At 41.3% G+C, this 15,885-nt stretch overlaps 1 protein-coding gene across 2 annotated transcripts in view; it reads left to right on the top strand.

Moving 5' to 3' along the window:
- Nipal2 (NIPA like domain containing 2) overlaps window positions 1-15,885 on the top strand; it is a 110,284-nt gene that overhangs the window by 71,472 nt on the left and 22,927 nt on the right. For both annotated transcript variants that reach the window (XM_029469394.1, XM_021183905.1), the window contains exons 5-6: window positions 2,771-2,892; window positions 11,878-11,974. In XM_029469394.1, coding sequence (XP_029325254.1) covers window positions 2,771-2,892; window positions 11,878-11,974 — 219 coding nt within the window. The remainder of the gene's footprint in view (window positions 1-2,770; window positions 2,893-11,877; window positions 11,975-15,885) is intronic.

The raw sequence follows: 15,885 nt of genomic DNA, 5'->3' as shown, positions 1-15,885 counted from the left end.
TGAAATTCCTAGGCAAATGGATGGACCTGGAGGGCATCATCCTGAGTGAGGTAACCCAATCACAAAAGAACTCACATGATATGTACTCACTGATAGTGGATACAAAAACATTTTAAGGAAGTGTGAGTGACTTCAACACTTTTAAATCCTTATGAGAAGCCGAATAACCCCTAAAGAAGACAGTTGCTTATTACCTTAAATAATATAAATAAGCATGAAACCATAGATTGTCATCCTAGCACTGAGGAGTCCAAGGTCAGGCAGGCCTATAGTCTCCCTAAGGAGACCCTGTCTCCAAAGACTACCAACCAATACAACAAAAAGTGCAGGTGGCATAAAACAAGCAAGTATACATCTATTAGAAGACAAAGGTATCCTGAGGTAGCCACAATTAAAATTATTAAGGATAAAGGATAAGTATGCTGCTGTGAGGTTATCCTCTTGACTCACAGTAATTGGAGGCTCAATTGAAGCCACATATATGAGAAGCAATTTTGAAGGGCTAGTTGTAAAGTATTGAAAATGAAGTCGAATAAACCAAACTACCTTCAAATGAGGGAGCACTGAGCAGACTTGAAAGAGAAAGCTTGCCTTACATCTTCACGGTGTTGTGAGAGAGACTAGAATGAGAAGCAGTTTCTATAGTGTGCTCCTGCTTACCTGAGAACAGCAAAGCTCACGTGCAGGCAGCTCTGGAAGAGGGAGCCTAGCAAGGAATCCCAGGGCTGACTGCTGGGCAGCAGCAACCTGCTGGGCCTGCGGACTGATGGGCTGACGGCAGCCTCGAGCCAGTGAAACACTTGGCTTTCAGCAGACCCTATATGACCCTCTGGAATTTTGTATCGTGTGAGTGTTACCAACTCCACATTACATCACAGCATGGGAAAGTTAGTGGGAACTGGGTCATATAAGGTGAGAAGAGAACTGTTGATAAAGGGACGTAAAAGCCAAATCAAATTTGGACCGAAGAGAGGAACACTGGAAAGCCCTGGGGCACTTTGAAGTGTGCCCCGAAGGTTCATGCTGCTTTATCATATCAGGTCAGAAAACTCGTTTTTAAAAACTTTCTTCCTCTTAAGAACCTAATTTGAAATAATCCTTTGTTTTACAAAGAAAAAGACATGACTGGCCAATATTTTCCTCAAGTTCACATGTGTGCTTTTTATTACTTTGCATTTAGTACAGTGTTTAATAATGCATATATTTTTATTTTTAAAATTGTCACTAGAAATAGCTCTGAAAATCATGTATATATAATCTTGTCTTCACAGTATATTATAAGATAAGTAAGAGGAAACTTATCTGTAGCTTTATACTACACTAAATAGATTATTGTCAAGCTTATGTAACATTAAACACTATTTATTCTCATAAACTGAGTTCAAAACCTAGACCACGTAGTTAAGAGGGGTAGAAAATCAGCATCCCAAACTGAGAGACTTTATAGACAGACCAGATGATCCAGCTTCATCCAAGGCTGTTTGTAAACTATATCCACAACAGAGATGTACTGGGTGGATTAAAAAAGAAGAAGAAAAGGAAAAAGAGGAAGAGGAGGAGGAAGAGGAAGAAGAGGAGGAGAAGAAAGAAAGAAAGAAAGAAAGAAAGAAAGAAAGAAAGAAAGAAAGAAAGAAAGGGAAAGGAAAGGAAAGGAAAGGAAAGGAAAGGAAAGGAAAGGAAAGGAAAGGAAAGGAAAGGAAAGGAAAGGAAAGGAAAGGAAAGGAAAGGAAAGGAAAGGAAAGGAAAGGAAAGGAAAGGAAAGGGAATTTTTCAACTGTAGTTCTTGGAAACAGCTACTTAGATAAAATTTTCTCAGGCTGCTAATTATATATAAATAGGATTGTTTTAGTACTTTACATAAAGGCCTGCCCTCCCTTCCACCCCTGCTGTTTCTCCTGTGCACCTACCATGGTTGTGAGTAATGATAAAATCATGACCAGATAATAATTAAGTTTATGATGTGCTCTATCTTTACTAAGCTAACCTGGGATTCTAGATCCTAGGGAAGTATTGGGACTCTACAGTGAGGAGGTCCCTCTCACCACATTTACTTCTGGAAGGACTGCCATCAGTGACAGCAGTTAAAGTGACCATTGCTGAGTTTCAAAGTCTAGCTCACCCAAGCTCACAGGCTCCAGGAAGCAGTGAGCAGAGAGCTGGTCATCATGAGGTGGACTTCCCTACCCTCGAGTCTTGGCACATCCATCTACTAGAGATGGACCTAGATCTATGTATGTAGATCTGCTGTGTAAGTCATGGTGTGGAAACAGTATGACTGTGCCCTAACCTCTCAGTATGTGCGTGTTCTGATCTTCTCTGTCTTTGCGGAAACTTCTTTGAAGAAGATAGGACTCACCTGCAACAACAGAGAAAGTCTGAAGTTACATCATGCTCTATCTACTCCCTGGCTTTTATTCTCCTTTAAGGATGTGGTGTTCTTTAGGGCTAATTTGATGACGTGTTTTAATGGGACCACTGGGGCTGCCGGGGGTGGGGAGGAATGGCCTCCATTTTAACAAATAGCATAACCGGTGATGCTTATATCAAGAGAAGCTTTAAGGTACCCATGCTGGTAAGGCAAACCGGTAATCACAGTATTTAGGAGACTGAATCAGGAGAAGTTGTGAGTTCAAGGCCAGCCTATATTACAAAATGAGTTCCAAATCAGGTAAGGCTACATAGCAAGACCCTGTCCCAACTGGAAAGAGGAAAAAAGGAAAAACTTTAATTGTTTTTTAAATTCGGTTTGTCTTTTCTTTTTTATTCGAAGGTATGACACTAGCATTTGCAGGAACATATTTATTGGTGAATTTTGCTCCAAATATCACCCAGGCTATCTCAGCAAGAACAGTACAGTATTACTTTGTTGGCTGGCAATTCCTGGTCTATGTGGTAAGAGTTCTAAATATTTTACTGTTTCTAAAGTATATTATCTAGACTATTGGTAGCTACAGTGTTAAGAAACCCATGGAACCCTTTCTTTTCAACACGGTGATTCACTAAAGTGTAAGTGTACCTGATCAGTAGTGAAGGATGTGAGCTACTAAGTCACTGTTGAAGCATCTTCCCAAAAAGTCCTCATTGAGGTCAAAGCAATAGCAGTGGTACAGTTCCAAGGGATGTGAGGAAAGAAAGGGGAAGGACAAGGAGGGGGCGAGGGAGGGGAGGAGGGAAGAAGGAGAAAGGAGGGAGTCGGTGCACTAGGTCCTTGAAGACATTAACTGAGGTGTTTATTTGATACAGTGGCTTCCTCTGGTAAGTATAAAGGACAAATTGGATTGAAGCAGTAGATATGTGACTTACTACCGAACGTAGGTAAGACTGGAGAAAAAGAACATTATAGAAAGGGCAAGTATAGGAAAAACTGGAATTGTCTGAGCATTTAGTTTGGCAAAAATCTTATAAATTTGATAATAAAGAATCAAAAGCTAGAGACTCATACTAATTCTGGGACTTCTTATAATTATAGTGACCTCAGAAAGGTACCTGATACAGTTCTCTGCTGAAAAAAATTACCCTACTCTACAAATGTAGTATGAAAAACATGGTGTGGGTGTTTACAGGTTTTACAGGTGACCTTTGCCCCCAAGTGTAACACAGGCTCCTCTCACAGCCATCTAATGACAAGCATTCTCTTTTTGTTGTTGTTGTTGTTGTTGTTGTTGTTGTTGTTGTTTTGAGACAGGGTTTCTCTCTGTAGCCCTGGCTGTCCTGGAACTCACTTTGTAGACCAGGCTGGCCTGGAACTCAGAAATCCGCCTGCCTCTGCCTCCCAAGTGCTGGGATTAAAGGCGTGCGCCACCACTGCCTGACTGTCTCACTATCTCTGACACAATCATGACCCCTGGAACACAAATATCTATAAATATTCTCTACTGTCTCCCTCTTTATTCCTTCTCTTACACCATGGAAAAGTAACTAATTTCTGTGTTTAAATATTCATTTACTATACACTATTAACTAATCATCCTGTAGCCTTCCAAGACACCCACTTTCTAGCTCTTTCTCATTTCTCATTACATCTAGCATATCTCTTTCCATATACTGCTGAGAAAGACCAGAGGGAGGAAGGGAGAAAACATGGGGAAAGGGAGAGGCAGGGGGCGGGGGGAAGAGAGAGAACGAGAATGAATTCATGACCTTGGTGCAGTGTCTAGTTCATGCCCATCTGGAATGCCTCCCTTTAATGCCTCTCGGTATATTGTACATTTCTTTCCCTCTCTGAATAATCCATCCATCTCAGGCTCTTTGTGAGCATCTCCTCCTCTGTCAACTGCCTATGTCTATTTATATCATATGTGCTGCCAATTAGTTTTCTATTGCTGTGGACAAAAAGCAAGTGGGGAGGAAAGGGTTACTTGGCTTACAGTTTACAGTACATGACAAGGAGACTACGTGAGAGTTCAAATCAGGAACCTTGGATAGGAAATGAAGATGGAACATGGAGGAACAGAGGAACTCTGCTTACTGGCTTGCTTACTGTTTGCTCTCAACTTACTTTCTTACACAAAGCAGATCACCGCCCAGGGGTGCAACTACCACACTGGCCTGAGTCACTCAGATCAGTCATTACTTAAGAAAATGCCTCCACAGACATGACCCTAGAGCAAACTGATAGACTACTCTTCAATTGAGGTTCCCTCCCACACAACTCTAGTTTGTTTCAAGTTGATTTAAAAACAAGCAAGCAAGCAAACACCTACCCAGCACAGAGGCCATTGTTCACACAGCACCCTTCTTGCTGTCCATACCCACCTCTCCTTCCCAGTCCTCCTGACTCCTCCGCATTCACTCCCTGTTCATTCATTGCTCATTGTGTCATGAATGTTCCATAGCTTCCTCAAATGCAAATATCAGAATCTGAACCCAGTATTTTGCTACCAAACTCTCATCTTTTCTGTGTCAGTCTGCCATATTGGAAAACCAAGCTACCCCTAATGCTTCTTACAGCTCTGTTCTTCACTCTCCATCCTTGCATGTTATAAAGTCTCTTGCTCTTGACCCCTCTTTTATTTTCCCATTGCCATTGCATTAATCTGAGCTGTCATCATCTATTTCTAAGGCCATGCCAGCAGTGCCTTAAGAAGCACAGTCTCCCCTACTGATTCTCATCAGTACCTCACCATAGCAGCAGGCATCACCACAGCTGCAGGCATCACCACAGCTGCAGGTGTCATCCCTTCAGCCACATGACTACTCAGTACCATTGTGCCTGTGGTTCCTCTGCCTTCTCTGACGTATAACCCCTTCAGCTCCCTACAGACTTACCCTCATGGATGTCATTCTGATACAGCCTCTTCTGTGGAAATATTACAAAGCTGGTTTCTCCATTCCCTACCTATACTTTTTACAGGTCACATTATGACTTAATCTATTTATCTGTCCTCTATTCCAGCAATTCCCTGTCAGAGGAGAGCAGTCAATCAGACAGCCCATCGCTTGATGTTCTACCTAAAGAAACATGATAGCCATGGTTTCATTCTCATGGACTGCATTTCCAACCTTTCACTTCCCAATACCTTCTAGCCCTGCCCTTGCCTTAGTTCTGAGCACTGAGCTTCCCAACTCAAGTTGATCTTTCCAGGACCTTCATAGTCTGTACCTTCACTCTGCCCATTCATTTTCCTATGTGTCCATCATAGTGGTCATTTAATTTCCACTGCTTTCATCAATCAACTCTAAACACTAGAAGGAGCTTTAATCTCTGAATTACTTCTCCTTAAACTTTATGGAATATGTCATGGTAGTGCAGGCTTGAAATCTGACCAACACATTACAACTTTTTGCCTACAGGCAAAACAAATGCTTCATTCAGTAACAAAAGAGTGACATAGCCTGTGACCGGAAAATTAATAGCCTGAGTTAGATCCTCTGGAGATTAAAGATGCAGCAAGCCTTCTTTCCTGGAATAAAGCTCATGGTTTAGTTATGACACATCTTGTATTGTTTTTAATACCAGAGAATACATCTGAAGCAGGCAAACCTGACTTTATAAATGTTTGCTTTTCTTTCTTTTTTTTTCCTTCATGGTACTGGAGATTGAAACCAGAATAAGTAGGCAATTTGCTACTACTGAGATGTTGCCCTGCCCACAAACAATGTATTAAGCCTACTGGTGGACAAAAATACTCTAAAATTAATTACATTTTTCTATTTTCTAAAGCTAACTCTAATATTTTTAATCTTTGAGATGTGTGTACATATGTACAGTTGAGTACAGCTCCCTGTCCTCCTCAGCTCCTCCTAGTTACACTATCATCCCAACTCTCACAGCTAAATGGCCTCAAGCTAGCTCTTACATTTAGTTATTTACTCATTCATTCAACGTATTATATAGTATAGTATAGTATAGTATAGTATAGTATAGTATAGTATAGTATAGTACATATTGTAATCTAGATAATAGAAAGGAATTCTTATAGACAAACTTTATAATCCTAGAAGAGACCTCTACTTCCAAAAGCCATATTATATTAATGAGGTCTATTTCAAAATAGATTCCACACAGAAAAGTTTAACTGCTTCCAGATATTTGTAAGATAGTTTAAAATAATTCTTTAATAATAGTTACAATTGAGTAGAACTTTAATTATTAGGGAACCTTTATACTAATGTGGAATCTAATCTAGAATGTAACTGCATCTCTAAGAACTATAGGAGTGATAAGCTCTATGCTAACACCTTTGAGCTGAATTTTGGGTTAAATATATTGAATATCTTAATAGTCAATGTTCAATTTTCAGATGTGGTAGATTAGGTGGGGTTGTTATTGTTGTGTTTGGTGTTTTGTTTTCACAAAGGTTATAATTACATTATTTTTTTTTGAGCTAAGTGTGGTGGCACATGAGTGTAATGAGAACACTTGGGAAGCCTAGGCAGAAGGATAGAATGCTCAGGGCCATGCTGGAATCCTTAGCAAGATCCTCTCAACACTACCCCCAAAAGACTCATTTGCCCAGTGATTAATGAATGACTAACAAGTCATTCATATGTTTCTGTATTACACCAAGTGTAAGTACAGCATCTGAATTGCTTTTCAGGACTGATCAGAATCACAAATCAAGTTAATAAAGATATTCAAAAGTCTTAATCAGTTCTGCACGTTCCACCAAGGCATTGTAAAGTTACATAGACCATCTCAGCTCTCACTTATGTTCCTATGGACCATGGTGCCTGTGTTACGTCCAGTTCTCTGTGGAAGTGGATGCCTTGTCACAAGGCCAGGAGCCTACCCCCTGCTTGGTGCCCTTGTGCAGGAAAGGAATTTGAGAATTCTGGTGTCACTGACCAGGGGAGAAGGACATGCTGTCTGTTCAACCACTGGCCCAGCTTTTCCAGGCTCCTCTGCCACAGAGGAATAGCTCTCTTCAGCAAAAACCTGTCAAAAAGTCACAGCTAAATGGGGTCTCAAGCTCAGAGTAATTTGTAAAGATATAGAACACGTCCCATGAGGAATCTGCCATGTGTGTAAGTGAGCTAACAACTTGTGACCTTAATTTAAGGAAGGAGAGGGTTTGGTCTCCTTAGTCCTGTATGTCCTGTTTGGCCAAGGAGCTGTAGAGCCATTCCTTGAGCAACCCACCTGTTAATATGTTCTTTGCAGCCACCCTAGGAAGCCTTAGGCCTCAATTACATCACACTCTTTGGCAGCTTGGTGGTAGCTGTTTGGCCCACCCAGACTTTCCAATAAACTCAAATTGAAATCTCTGTTCTGAACATAAAATCCTTCACACGGTAATCTACACAGTGCTCATTTTCTTTCCTCAAATCAGCAGCAGCATGGGCCAAACCTATCATTTGGAACAAATGTGTACCCCAATGCTGATTATTAAGTCTGCAGTTCTGACAAAGCTGACTGAACACCCAACATCTGGTGCTGTCAACTTGGAGGAAGAAAACTGTTTCTATTAAACAACTCTTGCATGAGATCCCTTTGCTCTGTTGTCTAGATGAAAACAACACTGTTTCTGCAGCAGGATATGGACAGTGAACCACTCTGACAGAGCAGGCAAGGCTTGTGCACAGTTCTGGTCTCATTCTACACTTCACCTGTGCAGCAGTCCTATGCGTGGGAACATTGTCTTCTTCACCTCCCAAAAGAAGAAACTGAGGCATAGGGAGAGGTTCAGTAGCTTGGCCAAAGTCAATGAATACAAATTCAGAGAATCAGAACTCCAAGCAAGACTGCCTTTCTCTGGTGGGCACACACACTTGAACATGTCACTGAACTGCCTTTGCAAGTCAGTCCAACTGACTACCAAGGGTCAAATCTACCCACAGAGAATTTTGACAGAGCCTATTTCTGTTAGACAAAGAAGTCGTTTTAATGAAGGAAAGAAAGAAAAAGGATGGGACTGGGCAGATGGTTCAGTGATTATAAGCACATACTGTTCTTGCAAAGGACTTCAGTTCCTAGCACCCACTCCAGTGATTAAACAACCACCTATAATTCCATCTCCAAGAGATCTACTCTCTCCTTCTGACTTCCATGGCACTCACACTCAAGTACAAACACACACACATGTACAAGCATGCACACATATGCACACACAAACACACACATGTACCCACTCACACCAATGCACACACATACACAACACATACACACACACATGTACGTACGTACATGCCAATGTGCTCACATACACACATGCACACACGAGTGTACACATAAACACACACATGTATATACATACCACACACAAAGAGGAAATGCACTCAGACTCAAATTGGTGAGTCATACTGTTCTTGCAAAGGACTTTGTCACCTGCTTTGACACATCATCTCCTAGACTACCACTGACTCCTTTAGAACCAAACTGGGGTAACTAGTACATAAAATTCTAGTTAGATTCAAGAACCAGTTAAGAAACTTCTGAGTACACACCTTTAATCCCAGCACTGTGGAGGCAGTGGCAGGTGGATCTCTGTGAGTTTAAGGCCAGTCTGGTATACATAGTGAGTTCTAGGCCAGGCTAGCCAGGGTTATGTAAAGAGACACTGTCAAAAAAACAGAGAGGTGGGAGGGAGAGGAGAGAGGACAGAGAATGAGAGGGAAGAAAAGAAAAGAAAAAAGAAATGAAATTCTGAAACCAACTCAGAAATTTTATCTTAAAGATATTCTTTGGAAAGAACTTCATGTATCAAAACCTGAATCAGTTTTCTATGAACTCCATAACAATTTGCCACACACTGGGCAGCTTTAAACAATAGAAATAGATTGCCACATTACTTGCCAGGGCCTCCAGAAAGGAACCTGTCCCTTCCCAGCTCCTGCAGGTCCTTAGTAGTGCTTGGCTCAGGCTTGCCCAGTCAGGGCTTCTGCTTGAGTCGTCCAAGCTCACCTCCCATTTCAGGCCCATAGCCTTAACCACAGCTTTAAAAGCCCAGTGACAACGCCATAATGTAAACAAATGTTCTGGGTGTTTAGAACGTGGGCCCCTGGCTGGGTGCCATTAGTCAACATGCCGGAAGCAGGATCCTTTAACACACCCCACATACACAGCAAGCCTCAGTTTCCTCACCCATGAAATGAAGATAGTCACAGTGTTCACCTTCTGAGCATGGAAGTTGGTGATTTGGTGTAAGGAGTGTGGTGCACACTGGGTTCACAGACCAGTCAGCAATGAGGCTTCTCCATGGAGTGCCAGAACCCACGGAGCCACAGGTGGCTAGCACTTCAGAGGAAAGTGTATACAAGGATAGCTGTTGTTCATACTTGAATATTTTCCCTGACAACTGGGTGACCTCTTGACACATGGTAGAACCCAGTGCCACTATAGGCATTCTGTGGATAATGAGAATTCATGCATTATTTGTTCTGAAGCTGCAGAGAGCGAATCTGAGAAGGAAAGAAAATCTAGAGCAGGCATGAAGCAAAAGTTCCATGCTCCATGTCATGGCAAAGGGCCCTCCATCGCCTGGTAATGATCAGGTGAGAACCGGATCCCTGCACCTGCAGGACACTGGGCTAAAAAGGCCTTCCTGGTTTTTTGTTTTGTATTGTTTACTTTGGGGGTTTTGTTTGTTTACTTGCTTTTTAACTTTTTTAAAATCTTTTTTTAACCTCTTGCAATTTTTACATTTATTTTTTATTAGATATTTTTCTTTATTTACATTTCAAATGTTATCCCCTTTCCTAGTTTCCCCTCTGAAAATCCCCTACCCCCTCTTCTGCTCCCCAACCCACCCACTTCACCTTCCTTGCCCTGGCATTCCCCTATACTGGGGCATAGAACCTACAATGTGTGAGTTCTCTACTACATGTACACCTGCATGTCAGAAGAGAGCATCAGATCCCTTTATAGATGAGCCACCATGTGGGTGCTGGGAATTGAACGCAGAACCTCTGGAAGAACAAGTGCTCTTAACTGCTGAGCCATCTCTTCAGCTCCAAGGCCTTCCTATTAAAGGTGGAAGGAGACCGGGACACCCAAAGGTCAGAAATGCAGTCCTTCTGTACAGATTGGTAGAGGAACATTCTGGGCAAAGCACAGAGCTGTCTGAGAATAACAAAGAAATAGAGGGAGTGATAGAAGAGGAAATGGGGAGAGAGCAAGGAAGAGCAGGAGAGAACAGGGTTGGCACAGAGTGGCCCATCTGTGAGGTCTCCAGCAGAAGCTAAAGATTATCATCCAGAAGAAATGTGGTCTTTAACGTACAAAGAATAGAAAGCCATAAGAAATCCAAGCAAAAGAATGGCTGGATCTAATTTATTTTTTCACTCCCTGAATCAGTTTGGATGTATCTCATGCATACTTGTTTGTTTGTTTGCTTTTGGTTTTCTCTGAATCTGATTTACTTATTTCTCTTAATCTATTGATTTCTACTCATTTTCCTGCATGTTCTTTATAGATAAATAAGTTCTGGGCTGCTCTCTTAGTGTGGCTTTATTGCTGTGAAGAGGCAACATAACCATGGAAAATGTTATAAAAGAAAACATTTAATTAGAGCTAGCTTACAGTTTCAGAGGTCTAATTCATTGTCATCATGCCAGAAAACATGGTAGCACTCAGGCAGTCATGATGCCGGAGAAAGGTGCTGAAAGTTCTTCAGTCCTGATCCGCAGGCAGCAGCAGGACACTGTGTGCCACACTAGGCCTGGCTTGAGTGTAGGAGACCTCAACACTGCCTCCACAGTGACACTCCCCCTCCAACAACACTACACTCCATGGGCCACACATTCAAGCACATGACCCTATGGAGCCTATTCAAACCACCACAGCTGCCAAACAGTAGAAGTTTTGAAAGGTAAGAATGGGGCCAGGCAGTGGTGGCTCATGCCTTTAATCCCAGCACTTGGGAGGCAGAGGCAGACAGATTTCTGAGTTCCAGGACAGCCTGGTCTAGAGAGTAAGTTCCAGGACAGCCAGGGCTACACAGAGAAACCCTGTCTCAAAAAAAAAAAAAACACAAAACAAAAAAACCAAAACCAAAACAAAACAAAAGAAAAGAAAGGTAAGAATAGTCAGACAAAATGGAAGACAACTGCAGCCATGCAAGGAGGCTGGCAGAGGGCAAAGGAGGAAGGAGCTGGGAGCCTCTGCAGTGGGCATGGCTACAGGGAAGATTGTCCAACGTAGCACAGCGTGTCTGCTCAGCACACACAGGGACAGGAAACAGTTGGAGAAATGAGACTTGAGTGGCAGGGAGCCAGGCCTATCGAGCTAGGCTTGGCGTCACTGGTGGGTAGGTGGTATTCAAGCACTGTGGATGACTGAGGGTCCTGACAGTACCCTGCATTATAGTCGGCCCTGGGACTCTCAGTCACCCAAACCTTCATGAGAACCACTGCAAATTCAAACACATACTTGGGGCATCTTGTGGACTATGTAGAGAAACTTACTCTTTTTTTTTTTTAATCTTTTTTAATTTTTAGATTTTAGAAATCCTAGTTTTCTGCATCCTTCTGTATTTCCATAAAAGGAAAGGAATGAAGCACATTGTGGTCCTGCTCACCCTGGTGGCACTCCTTGGTAAGAACCTGCTGTGTGTCCTTTGTCAGAGGACAACCCAGCTCTTTCTCGCTGTTTCTATTTTCAAACTCTGACTCTGAAAAAGAAAGTCTAAATCACACAAAGGATACTTTGCACATCATTTCTCAATTTGTACATATTTAGTTCTTTTAAAAATATATTTAAGTTTTTTGTCTGTTGGTATTTTTTTTCTCCCAGAGAATTTGAAGTTTTTCTTTTTAAAGAGAATAATTGAAAATATTAAAAGGAACTAATGAACTTAATTTGGGTACAAACTTGCTTAACAATGTCTATCATGTTTACATTTTTAAACTTAAATATGGTTAAATTGAAACATAAGGACGAAGAGCATGAGTTTCTTAAACACGAGTTCCTTCATTCTTGGTTACTTTTTGTCCCATCATCTCCTGGCAGGATTAGAACCTGAAGCTTAGATAACAACTGTGTTTAATGTTTTCCTTTGCCCCTCTTCTCACATCTCTCTTGCCCTTTCTCACATGTTTATACCAACACAGGAGAGCTCCCTACACATTCTGAGTAATTTTCTTCTAATACTTTATTTAGAGCTCTTCTTTGTCATAAGAGGCAAGACTTAATTGCATTGACACTGTTGCATAAGCTGTGCCTCATCACAAAGATGGCCAAGTTCTCCCTGTCCCACCTCACGCCTTTGCCCTCTCTGTGGGGGTGGAGGATTTGTGTTTAGAACAGTTGCTTTTGGAAACAAATGCACCCTGCACAAAACACAACCTGCAGGGGCTTTGGTGATTAAGAAAAAAACAAAAACAAAAACAAAAACAGATGGGGGACCTTATATTTGTTTCTTTTCAAACTACCAGGCAGGGAGACAAGAAGCAAACATAACAGAATTAAGGTCATATATGTCAGCTCTGAACATAAGTGTTTTAAAAGTTTTGAAGAAGAGAAACTCTCAGATTAATCTCAAAATGGCTCTGAATTGGATTCAGTCCATGTGCATGGGTACAGACAGCTCTGTGTGAGTTATTGAAATAGCCATACACACATGCCTGCTTCCTTCCAATGCCCCCTCCTTCCTGGGTGTCTACACCTACCATAGTTAGCACTCACTACTAAAGCAGGAACCTCCCTTAGGACCATCTACCTCTGTGATCCGCCTGCAGATATGAAATGCTTTGAACATATATACATATATCTTTACCTAGAGCTGGGTAACTTATGCCTGAAGTAGAAAGAATGCAGGTATCATGGTTTACTAAGTTAAAAAACGAGGCAGATAATAATAAATGTAGCAAGCAAGATGATTCTGATAAGAAGATGTATGGTTTAGCTGAGTGTGGTGGTACACATCTTTAATTCTAGCTCTCAGAAGGCAGAGGCAGGTGTGGATCTCTATGAGTCCAAAGCCAGCCTGGTGTACATAATGAGTCCCAGAACAGCCAGGAATACGTAGTGAAACCCTGTTCCAAAAAAAAAAAAGTCTAGTCAAAGGTGTATCATCTCTAATATGCTACGGGGAAATCTCAGAAATCTACATTCATAGAGAGGTAAGAGGAGGAGGAGGAGACTTGTCTCTGCTCTTGGAAGATAAAAAGACATAAGAATGTTTTTAAAAGGTTTGAAGCAGGAACTCAGTGGATGATCCCAAGGTCTCCAGAGGAATCTCCACACAGCAGGTGCCCTAGCACACCCAGGATCTTAGGATCACTGAGGAGAGTTGGCCTCCAGAGAGGGCTCTGACCCTGGGACTCAGGTGAGAGTGCCATCTTGTATCCCGGTCTCTCAGAGACCAATCCGAGCAGGAGAGCACGTGGGCCACGGGAGCAACAGAGCTTCTTGAACAGGGGACCTTCAGGCCTTGAGCTTCAGCTAAGAGGTGAGTTTGAACTGCAGACCCCTGTGGACCTTGCCTGCAAGAGGAGAGCTTGCCTGCAGAGAGTGATCTAAACACTGGGACTCAGGAGAGAGTTGGAGTCTAAGTTGTGCTGACAGAGGCTAACAGAATAACAGGAGGAACAAGTTCCTGCCAGAGACAGCTAGAACATCTAACACCAGAGATTTCCAGATGGCAAAAGGCAAATGTAAGAATCTTACTAACAGAAACCAAAACCATTCAGCATCATCAGAACCCAGTATGCCCAACACAGCGAGTCCTAGATAACCCAACATATGCGAAAAGCAGGATTCAGATTTAAAATCATATCTCATGATGCTGATAGAGGATTTTAAGAAGGGCATTAATAACTCAAAGAAATACAGGAGAACAATGATAAACAGGTAGAAGTCGTTAAAGAAGAAGCACAAAAATCCCTCAAAGAATTACAGGAAAACACTGCTAAACAGGTAGAAAACCTTAAAGAGGAAACACAAAAATCCCTCAAAGAATAACAGAAAAACACAACCCAACAGGTGATGGAATTGAACAAAACCATCCAAGATCTAAAAATGGAGGGGGAAACAATGAAGAAATCACAAAGGGAGACAACTCTGGAGATAGAAACCCTAGGAAAGAAATCAGGAATCATAGATGCAAGCATCAGCAACTGAATACAAAAGATGGAAGAGAGAATCTCAGGTGCAGAAAATTCCAAAGAAAACATGGACACAACAATCAAAGAAAATACAAAATGCAAAAAAAGATCCTAACTCAAAACATCCAGGAAATCTATGACACAATGAGAAGAACATACCTAAGGATAATAGGTATAGATGACAATGAAGATTTTCAACTTAAAGGGCCAGTAAATATCTTCAACAAAATTATAGAAGAAAATTTCCCAAACCTAAAGAGAGAGATGCCCATGAACATACAAGAAGCCTACAGAACTCCAAATAGACTGGACCAGAAAAGAAACTCCTTCTGACACATAATAATCAGAACAGCAAATGCACTAAACAAAGAGAGAATATTAAAAGCAGTAAGGGAAAAGGGTCAAGTAATACATAAAGACAAACCTACTAGAATTACACCAGACTTCTCACCAGAGACTATGAAAGCCAGAAGATCCTGGACAGATGTCATACAGACCCTAAGAGAACACAAATGCCAGGCCAGGCTACTATACCCAGCAAAACTCTCATTTACCATAGATGGAGAAACCAAAGTATTCCATGATAAAACCAAATTCACTCAATATCTTTCCATGAATCTAGCCCTTCAAAAGATAATAACAGGAAAACACCAATACAAGGAAGGAAATTATGCCGTAAAAAAAAGCAAGAAAGTAATCCTTCAACAAACCTAAAAGAAGACAGACAAAGAACAGAATCCCAACTCTAACAAAAAAAAAAAAATAACAGGAAGCAACAATTACTTTTCCTTAATGTCTTAATATCAATGGATTCAATTCCCCAATAAAAAGACATAGACTAACAGACTGGCTACACAAACAGAACCCAACATTTTGCTGCTTACAGGAAACCCACCTCAGGGAAAAAGACAGATACTACCTCAGAGTGAAAGGCTGGAAAATGATTTTCCAAGCAAATGGTCCAAAGAAAAAATGGAGTAGCCATTCTAATTTCAAATAAAATTGACTTCCGACCAAAAGTTATCAAAAAAGACAAGGAGGGGCACATCATACTCATCATAGGTAAAATCTTCCAAGATGAACTCTCAATTCTGAATATCTATGCTCCAAATGCAAGGTAATCCGCATTCATTAAGGAAACTCTAGTAAAGCTCAAACCACACATTGCACCTCACACAATAATAGTGGGAAACTTCAACACCCCACTGTCATCAATGGGCAGATTCTGGAAACAGAAACTAAACAGAGACACAGTGAAACTAATAAAAGTTATGAAACAAATGGATTTAACAGATATCTACAGAACATTTTATCCTAAAACAAAAAGATATACCTTCTTCTCAGCACCTCATGGTACCTTCTTCAAAATTGACCATATGATTGGTCACAAAACAGGCCTCA

Source organism: Mus caroli, chromosome 15 (assembly GCF_900094665.2).
Source record: "Mus caroli chromosome 15, CAROLI_EIJ_v1.1, whole genome shotgun sequence".
In the NCBI taxonomy this organism is placed as follows: Eukaryota; Metazoa; Chordata; class Mammalia; order Rodentia; family Muridae; genus Mus; species Mus caroli.
This window is presented reverse-complemented; position numbering and strand designations above follow the sequence as displayed.